Raw genomic sequence first — 13,270 nt, forward strand, 5'->3', positions numbered from 1 at the left:
CAGACAGGGCCAGCGCAGGTCAATATAAAGAGGAGGGGTCATGTTACACTACACGGAGTCTGTAACAGCACCGGCTGCAGAATGAGTCCTCGTTTCCAACGGTCACTTTATTCTTAGACTCTGTGGGAAACTGTGGGCCCTCTCGGTGACACAACGGATGAGTCATGAAAAAAAAAAAATTACACTTCGCACTGGATCTCCCATTGGTAAAAAAAAAAAAAAAAAAAACTAGACACGTTTCCACAAAATGTAAATGAAAAGGCGCCGACACTTAGAACCCTGGAGGCCAATTTACACCAGTGTGGTGAAGAAAAGATCCTGTGAGTCATTACAATGAGAAACTTTCTCAAAAGAATCACTTAAGATCTTAAAAAGGATGACTTTGTGTCTCAAAAATAATGATTTGGTAGTTCTAAATAATTAATAACTTTCTCAACATCATGGCTTAGTGAAAAAGATTTAGCAACTTAGAAATAATGGCATCGTGTGTTAAAATGAGAGAACGAGTTGGAAAAAAAGCTCTTTAAATAATTACTTAGTGTCTCAGAACAATAAGAACCTGTTTGTTTTTAATAATGGCGTGTTGTGAAGTGACAAATGAAGTGTCTAATAATTAAAAAATCTTCAAAATAGTAACTTTATGTCTCAGAATCGATTACTTAGTATATCCAAAAGTTAAGTTAAAATAACAACAAACTTTCTCAAAATAAACACTGCATCAAAATGATGAAATAATGGCATATCAAAATGAGAATAAACTCTTAGTATTTCAAAGTGACCAAGTACTGAACACTTTTATCAAAAATAATGCATTAGTATCTCAAACTAATGTCTTCAGTGTCTCAAAATAATGAGCAACGACTCTACCACGCAACAAAAACTGCTTAGGAATGACCCAGGGAACATGACGAGGAGCTCAAGGCGTTGACCCAATCCCCCAAATTCACCAGATCCCAACCACATCTCTGGGATGTGCGGGAACAAGTCCGATCCACCGGAGGCCCCATCCCCCAACCCACAGGACCCAAAGGATCCACTGCCAATGTCCCATTGCCAGACGGCACGGGCCACCCCCAGAAGTCTTGAGTCTCTGCCACGATGTGTCAGTTTTGGCAACACAAGGGGAACCTGCACTATATAAAGCAGGCGACAGAAGCAAGTGGAAGACACGAAGCTGGGTACCGTTACTGACGACTGCTTTTGATGTGGGCTGATCCATCATAACATTTTAGAGGTGTCGGAGGGACGGCTCGATGTCAAACTAAGCTTCCGGACCCTATGATGGGAACAGTTTGGGTCTGCCAAGCTTTTTCGGCCCGCTTGAGGAAACAACATATATGCATTTGTTAAGTTTTGAGAATGTTTCTCATCATAATGCCTTAAAGGAGCTTTTCTTTTTTTAATGTTAAAATAAAAACAACCTTTGGCAAGACTTCAATCTGTTAAATTTGAAATGATCATTTATCACATTTATTTAATGGCAAGAATACATATGACAGTAATGAACAAAACAATCTTTATTTGTTTAACATTGATCAAGAGGCTACCCAAAGGTATAAAAAGAAGAAGTCAAGGCCCTTTACAAACATCATAAATCAATGTTTTAAATTATTGCAATTGAAAACACAGTCTGCTGAACCAAAGCTCTCAGACAAATTAAAGTGTCTAGTTGAACAGCTGAGGGATGAATTGTAATAGGACAAGTGAACATGCTAAAAACCAAACCGAATGGAAAACTAAAAAACCTGTATGTCACTGAACGGTTAAACATACTTGGCAGTCATAACTCTTAGAGTAATTAGGCTATATACACTGAACGGATGTAAAACTCTCAAATACTGCACTCTGTGGTCTTAAAAACTTTGATTTCAAATCACTTGTTCCACTGAAGTTGAAAATAAAATAATAAACTAAAACGTTTCAACTCTGTGGGAGTGTCTCATTTCTCTGCTCAGAGGAAACCGAGCAACGTTCAAAAAATAAGCTTTAAAAACAAACAAAACAAATCATCTGACAGAACACGAAAAAAAAAAACCACTTGGTTTTCACAATTACCTATGTAAATGTACCTCTGCTGACTCAGTCTGATGCTAGTGTTTAACACGCGAGGTCCATTAGGCATCAAAGAGGCGTTTCATTGTGTTTCTGTGAAGGAGTGCACCAAGAACAAAAACAGTACAAAGTGTGTTTAAAAGTCAAAAAGTCATGCAATCAATGTGCCAATCAAATAAAATACGATTACAATAGTGATGTGCCTCATTTTTTTGAATATCCAAATATTCTTACAAATGACAGAAGAGTTAAACATTTTTTTAAAGGGCTAAAGCAGTAACACTCTAATTCACTGTCATACGTACTCGTACATACGTCTACACTGGGTGTTTTCCGATGGTTAAGGCACGGCAGGTACAGCATTTATAATCTTTTAAAAGCTGAAAACGAACGTCGTCAAGAGGGTCTGAAGAGGCTCTAAAGCTGCTGCATTTGGTGCAAAATATCTTTAAAAAAAAAAAAGAAAAGAAAGAAACAGCGGTTTTAGTTCCTTGTTCCTTAGAGTTTCTGAGGATCATTCTTTGACTTGGGAGCTTCATGGATACCATGTATAATTGGTGGAGAGAGTGAAGCCTTTAACAGAGACGCCCACTCTCCGGCGCCGCGCACAAAGTTACCTGGATGTTTGGAGGCTACAGCATCTTTGCGTACAGCAGAATATTTTAAGTGCAACGCTGAAGTTCATGTGGATTCTCGACCAAAGTGAATTCAAAACTAGGAAAAACACGCTTGCACATGCATCACAAAAGCCTACTTGCCAGCCAAAATTTTAAAAAATGCATATACTATCAAGAATAGTCCACCAGTAATAACATATCATCACTTGCTTGGGGAGAATTCAGGGATTTGGATAAACAAGGCTTTGCTGTGATTGTCAGAGTTGAGGCACATGCATCTCTGAAGATTTCTCCCGGTTGGAGCTGATAACTTGTCCATAAATATTTCCATTTGGGGGCTACAGCATCTCCACGTAGTTTTCAGGGATGAGGCCCCTCTTTCCCTCCAGCTCGCCCTCCAGCCAGCCCGGCTCTCTCGACTGGATCACTGCGGGAGAGGACACAGTGTCAATGCAAGGGGACAGCACCGCAGGGTGGGTGAAGGTGGGGGACAGACAGAGGACGCAGAGCCTCCAGTGAGTATGTGCAGGTGTTAGAGTGAGCAGAGCAGAGGTCTGAAGAGGATGCAGAAAAAAAAACAAAAACGGATACAATAAACTCTCCTACAAAAATGATCTCAAGTCTGTTTTTGGATCCAGCTTTTCTCGAATTTCACCATGAGCTAAATCTCAGGAGCTCTCACGAAAAACCGTTTAGTATGACAGATGTGTCAGAGCGCGGCACATTTTTGTGGCGCTCCTTCTCAAAATCCTCCCTGGATTTTTTTTTTTTTTTTCCCCCTTCCAATTTGTGAGCCAATTTAAACTTTTCACTGCGTTTTGTGAGTCAACAATTGTGTGGATAAATTGTCAGTGAGAACTTCTGAGGGCCGGAGTGGAGATATAAACTAATTCAATGCTTCATAATTTATTTTTCTGTTGTAACATGTCTCAGCCTGCCTCGGGACAACAAAGAAATGTGTTTACAAGTTCGGTGGTGCTCTTGTGCTTCTTCGTCCATACAGTGCTCCTCGTCTACACAATGGACGAGCATGAAAGCCCACACTTTCACACAGGTGTAGACAAAAGAGTCGACTTGCCAAAACACTTCAAAAGCACAGGATTTGAACTCCGCTTTCACTCCCAAATTGACTGACAGGGCGTCTAATGAAAGATCTACCGCAGGAATACAACTCAGTCTGCATTATTAATGTTTTCTGATGTTGTGAAAGGTGTTTTTACAATCAGCGTTCTCCCCATTTGAATTAAACTCGAATCCTTCGCAACGACAGCTGGATTTTAAATTACGATCACCTTAGAAACAAACAAGCCCCATCCTTCTCTTAACATGCACAGAGTACGATAACAAACTTGCATTTTTATACCCTGCTGCTGTGGGATTGTTTATATTGCCATTTTTAGTATTTTCAAACTCTCCAACTCTCAAACTCTTTAAGTCAGGTCTGTGAACACTCGAATAGGGTGTCTACAGCTGTCAAGACACTTGGTATTTAAAACTTTTTCAAGATGAACTTTAACCGTATTTCAGACAAGCACTGCAGGAGCAGAGGTAGGTTTTTATGTAGGAATATGGTCACTGGAGTAAGTTAGGTTAATGGGCCTTTATGCCAACAGGCAAGTGCATGTATGATGTAAAACGACTGTATCAGGTTCAGTGGTAGGTTCTATCAGAAACAAAGTCTTACACACAGAAACAATTGATTCAAACTGAGTTTAAAGAAATATAAAGATGGATCAATGAAATTAAGATTAAATGGTTGAATTTCAACATTCAAACGTAATACCAATTTTTCAACAAAATGAGCGCGTATATGCAGGATTTTTTAGGCACTTGAGTCCTTTCCAATTGCAAGAAGTTGAGTTTGCCTTTCTGTGTTCTTTGTTTTTGTTTCTTTGTTCCAGGTTCACATCACGAACACGGCAGAAAAACAGCAAAACAGAAGAAAGCGGCTGACAGTCCGGAATACTTTTTTTTAAAAAACCTTAATAAAAATGCCAATTAGGCACGTTGTTTTCTCTGGAGTTGTTGTGTTGTGAGATGCTCACGCACACTACCGGCCAGACAGCTCTGCACGGCCAGTATAGTGAGAAGGCAACAGTGGTCATCTTTAACATTTGTCTCTCTTTCAAATTCAGCGCTGAGCGACGTAACTTCAACGCACTTCATAGCATCACACATGACAAGGGGCAAATATTAGTGTGTCCACCCTGGTGTTGTCTTCATTGGAGCTGGAGCTCACACACACTTGTGACCAACGCAGCGTCATCTGATGCTGGATTGAAAGCTGATTGTTCACATTCATATTAAAGCCAAAGCCACATGTTAGCGGGCGTTTGTTGGGTTTTTCCGTGTCCAGTGTGAAAGGATAGCAAGAGTGTTTCATGACTTTTAGGGACTTATTTTCATGAAAGTAAATGTAAGGACCTGTAGATACCCAGCTCAAATCTACGCAGTCAAGTAGATACAGATTGTGTCTTTGAGAAGAAAAATAAGATAACACATGCTGACTTCTTCTCAAGACAAACTTCATGTACAGTTGCTTGGTAAAGAATTCAGTCCTCTTGACCTTTCGCACATTTGCTATGCACATCGCCCAGACCAAAAGAAGAGTCACAAATACACAGTAATACAGATAAACAACTGAAGGGATTGGCAAAATATGCAACATGTCAGGGGTCCTCAAGATACTGCGGATGTTTGGTTGATAAAAACTTCATCATGTAAGATTTATGCACTTAGTCAGTCACTTAATTCGAAAGCCTGATTTAGAGTGGAGGGACAGACAGAATGAAAGCAAAACTAGAATAAAACTTTGTGTGGAGGTAACTGGAGATTTCAGATGAGATCCAAAAGAAACGCACATCATCATCCAGTAATACTTTCACCAAACAAAACGGCTGATCTCCCATTTAAATTTCAGAATAAGGGAGTGGGCTTGAACGTGACTCAATTGACTTCATGAAAATGTGATACTTCATTCGTTTTATGTTTATTATTATTCGGATAATGTGAGTTCATATTTAAGCGTTTGGAAAACCACCTTGTGTTAACTCCACTGAAGGTATTCATCCTGACATGAACTCTTTCAACCAACGGTGAAACATTGATGGCCTTTAATTTAAAGGCAATAAAACAGGAAATATTGTAAAGAGAAATATGACTGAGGTGAGGTTTCAGTCCTCTTATTAATATTCATAAATGGCAGCTCGCAAATTTTGATTCAGGACATAATTTTAGATCATTATATCTCTGATGGGAAACAATTCACTCAAATCTGAAGGACAGCGGAGGCCAACGATGTCAAAAAAAAACAGAGGAAAAGATCTCACCTATTAAGAACAAAGAAAAAGGGGAGAAAAAAACCTGGGGTCTTATCAAAAACATCACCACGTTTCCCCCGTAAAGCCTATAGTATCTCTATAGTGTCTTTGTCTCACAAAGGAGGGTTTTGACAAAAAATAGGATCTACAAAATCCTCATTTCCTCTGAGAGTGATTAAAGCTCAGTCGAGCCTCTTCCAGACACACTGAAGAGCAAATCTGTGTCTCCAGTCCCCTCCTCCTCCCCGTTCTCCCTCTGCTCGTCTCATCTCTCTGTTCGATTGAAGATCAGATTGGGTGTTCGGTTTTCCTCCAAATCCAATATGCCAGGGCTGGTTCTGAGTGAGCGACTGGTGTAGGCGATAACACTTACCGGCGTTGAATATTGCGCCGACCTGGAAGGAGAGCTCAGAGTCGTGCTCAGCCTCACATGGGTACACTGCCTTGGCTTTCCTGCTGGTGACACTGAAAAATGAAGGCAATCAGTGAGCTGGCGGAGCTTTGGGGAGGATTACCGCACAGTTCAATCTGGGCCCGGGGCCTGCTTGTTCATTCACTCACTAGCCTGAAACAGCAGAAACGGGCCTGGCTGGAAAATAAGCAAAAGCACCAAGAGAGGAGTCGGGCCACTACACACTCTTGCCTTGCCCTATCTCTAGTCTAGACAGACTAGTGAGCGAGTCAAAAACACACCCACATGCACCCGTGTACGCGCACAACCACAATGAGATGCAGCGAGGTTTGTAGCAGGTTTTTGTGCTGCCGAAAAGGCAGGCACACATCGGGTCCGCACAGCAGACAACCATCTATGGTGAGATAATTAAAAAGTAGCAGGGGGATTCTAAAGTAGGTTTGCCCACAAACAGAGGTAGAATAGAAATCACTCTCCACTGTGCACCAGCTTTGAAATTCACATTTGTGAGCTTAGAAGCCGCATTTTAAATCAGTTTGATGTAAAAGAGCTACGTCAAAGAAACCATATTCACCGCCCTCCAAAGGTTAGTAAAAAGCCGAATTTATGCCGTCGCGTTTCCCGAAAACATAAAAACCATTTCCACAGAGAGGTTGTTTTTGCTCACCATTGCAAGCAGTTATCTCGAATGCCAGCAACATTACCATGTAGAAGTTGTGCCTTCAACACACGATGCCCTGATAAATATTTCATATTTTTTCTGCAGAGCAGCAACAATGTAGGATGAGAGAGGAGAAAGAAGATATACAAACTGAAAAAAAAAAAAAGTTTGTGGTCACAAAGTTGTCGGCACAACATTGTTGAGCAGAGTTCTTGAATTCACAAGATTTTGGAAGAATACACTCTCGTGGAACCGCATTTGGGGAAAAATGAAGATTTGCATTTATGCTAAAATTACATTAATGGATTGCCCATAGAATGACTGAGTGGTTTGCAATTTCCTCTGTAGCATCTGAAAGGACTGAAAATGAATTCATCATTTACTCTCAAGGAAGCAGAGCAACTGTACACAGTCATACCGTTCGCTCAGATACCTGTGTTTGTATCTGGGTTTTCACAAAAAGGGGAGAAGGTTGCTGCCCCCTGTGAGAGTCAATACTTGTGTTGTACTGAGCTCCTTTAAACCAAACCAAATTAAAAGGTGGGCGAATATATGAGAGAGTCAGGGTAAATATTGAAGTGCAAGGCTGCAAGGAGATGTTCGACGAGTGAGGGATTCTGTTGAGTGAACATGCAAGATAAGAGGAGCAAGCGGCTAATAGAGCGGGCGAGTGAAAACCGAGAGTGAAAAGAAGTGCGACATTTAACCAGTGTGTAAGTGTGAAAGTGACTTAACAAAACAGAAATAAAGACAGAGAGGAAAAAAAAAAAAAAGCAGTGAACTGCAATTACGAAAGTCAAGTTGTGAGGAAAAGAATCCTAAAGAGAGGGAACCCTGGTCTTACTTCTCTTCTGGCTTTTCTTTTTCAGAAGCAGCTGTGGTGGCAGCAGATGGGTTCTCTCCTGCTGCTCCAGGAGTGGGCCAGGAGGTTCCTGCTGTGGGGGCCCTGCAGATAAAAAAAACAAAAAAAAAACAAACCACACACACCTTAGTCCCTGCAGATCCGATGGTGTCGACTGACTGGAGACATGCAATATTTGCCCCGAGGACAGCGGCATCTTCTCCTCGCGGACAGCGAAATAAAGAAAAACGCGTAAAGGCAGTAAAAACTTAGCCTCAAGTTAAAAATAATGCTGGGTCTATACTGTAAGATGAACTGAGCAACTTGTTGTTATGGAGACAAAGTGAGAATACATTTCTACACCAACCCAGGAAATTGGGAGGGTGGGAACTCAAACCTAAAACTGAATTGACGTGTAGCTTTGTCAGTGGTAGATTTCGACACCATCCATAAATCATGATTTTAACAAGCCGACTCCAGATGTGCTGTCACTTCTGCGACACTCATGTCACGAGGAGGCAGACAAGTCAAATATATTCCGAAATCAATGGAAACTTGGGTCCAGTGAAGTGGTCAGCATTGCTAAAATGTGAAAATTACTCACAGATAACTATGATTGAGTTGCATTTTTAAATTTTAAAGTGAAAGGTTAATGTTCAGCCATCAATCAAGTTCAGGGCTGGCGGTGAGCTTCTGTGGCCCTAGTTGTTGTGGTGTGTCGAGCACTGTTGCCACTAGAATCAGTGCATGAGAGGAGAAACAGAAAGAGAAAGTCACTGTAGGATCCACGAATTCACCCATTAAGCACCGTTTTTTCACATTTTTGCTTCTACCTCATCACCGGTGCCATTTGCAACTTTTTATGAGACATAATTTTGATAAGAGGTGGCTGTGCTGGTGAACAGGGTTTCAAAACAGTGCAGCTTTATAATAACAACAGCTTGTATATCTGCAGCCCGAGACTTCGGATTTTCCCTCTTTGAATGACAAACACAGACTGCCGCTCGAGGTGATATGGAGAGGTGTTTCCTTCCACGCAGCCACAAAACGTCAAGCTAGTTGGCCGTCAGCTGTAGGCTTTGCTGTGCATTCAAGTGCATCTTATGGCCAAGACTCAAGCAGTGTGTCAGTCCTTGTTCCACTAGTTCTAGATGCCTGTTTGGTGCTAAAGTTGCCCTCATGTCAACATCCTCTACAGTGGGTGCTAAAATAGGGGAGGAATACGGCCTTTTCATGGGTCAGTGTTTACTTGCCTATTTTTAGATCTGGAGTCGGTAGATGCATAAAGATGCAACATGACGTCCTCTGTGGAAGAGGACCTGCTCCCTCTGAAGATATAAATGGCTCATTCTAAGGTAATGAAAACACAAGTTTCAAGTGATTATACACTAATTAAAGCATAATTATGACTCGATTATCTTTCTGCCTATACATCCCTCTACATTCTTAACACCAGACCTTTAAGATTGCACTTGACAAAGAAGGGATAAATATCACATCTAATTTTATTCTGCTGTGCGGGATCACACTTCAAATTCTCTTTGTGAACAGGGTGTACATTTACCCCAATAAGAAAGACAACATGGGCTTTCATAAATTATATAATCCCATCCACTCTATCTGCCAAAAAGCCTCTTCAAAATGACCGACTCTCGAAAATAGTCCATATTAACCTGAAAAGTACACATCAATATCAACTCTGATATACTTATCTCAAGGTCTGAAATTCAAAGTCACACAAGCATTTGACCTTCTGTGGCATAGTTTGAAACTTCTTGTGCTCCATAACTCGAGCCGACTTGTAACATTATTGTAGATAAACTGGCTGAAGTCTGACCTGGACTGATTTCTCATCCCCAACCTGTCAACTTGTTTAAAGTAAACAGGCCAGGCTAATAACAAATTCTCTGAAAAGTCGAACATCATCTGGATTGACTGTGTCTGTAAGAAAAAAAAAAAAAAACCTCCATGAAGAGGATTCACAATGAAAGATGCAAACAAACATGAATTAAACATCATTTTTGAATTCTAGAGGAATACTCACACATTGGCCAGTTGTTTGCTTTTCTGTGCAGTGAACTGCCAAATGTAAAATTACAGTTCAAACTGGTGTGCAACCAAAAGAATGAACCCTACTGATACTACAATTATACGTTTGGCTGTTGAGTGAAGTCCCTTGAAATTTAATCTCCAACATCATCAACAAAATGCCAAATGAGGGATAACTGAAAATCGTGCTCATGTTCCAAAGATTTGTAGAATCTATGTAAAAGTGCACTGAAGATGTTCAGGAAGCTTGTGACTGATTTTCCCTTTGATTTATCCCCCATTTATGTACATTCAGTGCCTACAGTAACGCATATAACTTCAGTATGCCAGGCTGCCCGACAATTACACTCTAACACTTCTTCCATAATATTCCGCTGTTAAAGTTCTAGCTGCGCTTTATACTGGCTGCTGTCAGGGCCAACGAGTCTATGGCTGACCTACAGGATGGAGGTGGGGGTCCTGGTAAAGGCAGAGTCGAGCCGAGGAGAGCAGGAGTGTAAGCCAGGCATCCCTCTGTGTTCCATGCCTGCCCCAGGGCCAGTGCTAATACAGTACATAATGAGCAAATTGCTCCTAGCTGCCGCTCCCATAGAGACGTTAATAAAGGCAATTAGAGGGAGCAGCTGGGGAGGGGCTGGAGGTTGAGAGGATGTTGTGAGTAGTGGTTACGCTGGCACTGGTGGAAGAGAGAGAGAGTGAGGCAGCCTTAAGGGTGAACATGGTAGGGGATCTTATGTGGCCATAGGTGGAGGTGAACACGCGGTACTGGGCTCACGCTTTCATTCTGCCCTCTGCACCCCCTCCTTCCTCCATTTCCTCCCCTGCCTCCCTCTCGGTGCGCTTGTCCATCCCCAGCGGTGGCTGTTCCGTTCGGGCCCGGCCTGACTGTGGGTGATTTATAGCTCTGCAGCAGTGTAGGGCCACTGTGGTGCTCAGCTGCTCCACATCAGCATGGGGGGATAGTGCGCTGCAGTGCAGCAAATCCACTCATTAACCTGGGCCCAGGCACAACCACTGTCTACCTGGGTCACAGCCAAGAGAAGGGAGAGCACAGGAGCACCAACACTTCACCCACCTGCAGGTGAACCCACTCAGATACACACAAAACCCCCATTTACAATAAAACTGAAAATTCACCCATATACACATATTTAAGAAAAGTTAACGTATCTCATTGCTTAATTTCAGCTGGAAGAGGATTATACAGATCTGTGAAGATCTTTAAAATGAACAGATATCTTAATATTTATAGAATAAACAGTTAGAGAAATCAGTCAATGCCACATGGCTGCCCTAGAAACTTGTTAAATGTACCAGAGGTAAATGGATTCATCCCAAAATTGCTTTCACAATTATAGCTAAGCCAAACCGAGGGAAATCGTTTGCCATTTCTCTTCAACAAAAATAGCATCAAGCTTTGAATTGCTCATCCGTTGTTTTCACCCATCACAGGCCTAGCTAAGCTTCTTCTGTAAACATGATTAAATACAGTAAATGGGGACTCGTGTGAAAATGCACTGTATGTGAGGCTCACATGAAAATCCCTCTCCAGATGTCAGTAATATTTTTAAGATATTAAGAATACAAGGTTTCACGCTGTGAAAAATACTTATCATAATATGAAGGAGGTATTACATTATTATGCAACCCTGATTACAAAAGAGTTGAGACAAAAGTGGCAAGCTGCTAAGCCTTTTCTTATAGTTACTCAATTGAAAACAGTACAAAGACGATGTATTTAATGATTTATCTCATCAGCTTCATTGTTTTTTAGTAAATATCTGCTTATTCTGAGTTGGATGCTGGCAATATGTTTCAAATAAGTTGGGACGGGGCGATTAAAGACTGAGAAAGATATTGAATGAGGAAACAGGTTGATTGGTACCAAGTGGTAGTAGCATGACTGGGTATGAAAGGGGCATCCCAGAAAGGACTTCACAGGGAAGGAGGAGGCGAGGTGACTGCATGAAAGGATATTACTACATGGGCTTGGGAACACTAAAACCGCTCTCAGTCAATATAGTTCATCTGCAAATGATTGCTTTTGGTTTATACTTATGTTTATGCAGCATCCCAACTTTATGGGGAATCAGGATTGTATATAAAAAGTCATTATGATATCAAATATCAATAGCATAAATAACATTGCGATCAGTTTATAAGATGCTGCCAAGTTAGTAGCAGACAGAAATTCATCAACGGCAGTCTGCTGCTGCTTCTCATTACTGCAGGAATTTCACCCTTCAGCATGCAGGCCTCGTTGATCCTGGCGTGGATCTAAGGCAGGGATGACCGGGGCCTACCGCCTGTCTTTATTCTCAAGGAAGAAGGCTAGCTTTGGGATTTTGTAGTGTTTCCAGTAGAAAGTGGGATCAACCCTACAGCCAGGCTGCCCGCCCAGCCACCGCCAGTTTGGGTGGGCAGGAAATAACCTCTGATCCACCATTTTATGATCTACAGCTGTCTGCCAGCGAGTGGCATGGAGGCTAGGGCAAGGAGGGGGGGAGAAGGAAATGTGGCCAAAAAAACATAACCTCATTGGACAGGACTTGGGGCAACAGCACTGCTGGGAGAAGCTGTGACTGAATTTAGGGAGAAGAGGAGAAATGAGGCAAGACATCGAAAATGACGGAGATGATAAATCATGCCAGAGTCCACAAAGCATTATTGCATGATACAGTGAGTCAGGATACATTTGTGTATGACCAGGCAGATTTTGCAGCAGCTATCCTGCAGGAAAGAGGCTAGAATATTCTGTTTTCCAGGTGCACTTTTGAGCACACCACAGTGCATACAATACATTTCTGAGAGTGGCTGAAGCTAATCTAGCAATAGCCATCCCCACTGCTCTTTTTGGCCCGGACTGCAGCCGAATCCCTGGGTTCCAGGCCAGAGAGGCGCTGTGCTAACAGGTCTCCACCATCTCACATGCTAAGATTTATGAGTGAACAAAGCCAGGGCGACACCCTGTGACATATGGCGCAAGTCTTCATAAAGGGACAGGGGCTGCGGCTATAAGGGTAAACAAGATGAATATCTCCCCAATGTCAATACGATTTACACGGCCAACGCTCGGCCACCTGTCTCCCAAACAAATAAGAGCTGAGATTTACGACCTCCTCCTGGTTGCTCCTTCCGTCCTCCAACATGATGCCACATATGTGGGAAAGCACAAAAAAAAAATAACCGCAGGGGGAAAAAAAAAAAAGACTTGGTTACATAAGTAATATACAGCCTTGTCTGTCTAATACTGCAACTTAGAGAAAGCGCTTGATACGAACATGCCTACACACACACACACACACAGGTGGGTAGACA

General features: G+C 41.9%; 1 protein-coding gene across 5 annotated transcripts in view; it reads right to left on the bottom strand.

The window, feature by feature from the left end:
• Positions 1-1,442: 1,442 nt before the first annotated feature.
• Positions 1,443-13,270, bottom strand: part of arhgap10 (Rho GTPase activating protein 10) — a 53,784-nt gene continuing 41,956 nt past the window's right edge. For 3 of the 5 annotated variants that reach the window (XM_037101919.1, XM_037101941.1, XM_037101936.1), the window contains 3 exons: positions 7,907-8,008; positions 6,363-6,454; positions 1,443-3,096 (listed from right to left, as the gene is read on the bottom strand). In XM_037101919.1, the coding sequence (XP_036957814.1) occupies positions 3,008-3,096; positions 6,363-6,454; positions 7,907-8,008 (283 nt within the window). In that variant the 3' untranslated portion in view covers positions 1,443-3,007. Of the gene's footprint in view, positions 3,097-6,362; positions 6,455-7,906; positions 8,009-9,147; positions 9,254-13,270 lie in introns of those variants that run through there. The other 2 variants (XM_037101921.1, XM_037101928.1) reach the window with 2 other exon arrangements.

Source organism: Acanthopagrus latus, chromosome 1 (assembly GCF_904848185.1).
Source record: "Acanthopagrus latus isolate v.2019 chromosome 1, fAcaLat1.1, whole genome shotgun sequence".
In the NCBI taxonomy this organism is placed as follows: domain Eukaryota; kingdom Metazoa; phylum Chordata; class Actinopteri; order Spariformes; family Sparidae; genus Acanthopagrus; species Acanthopagrus latus.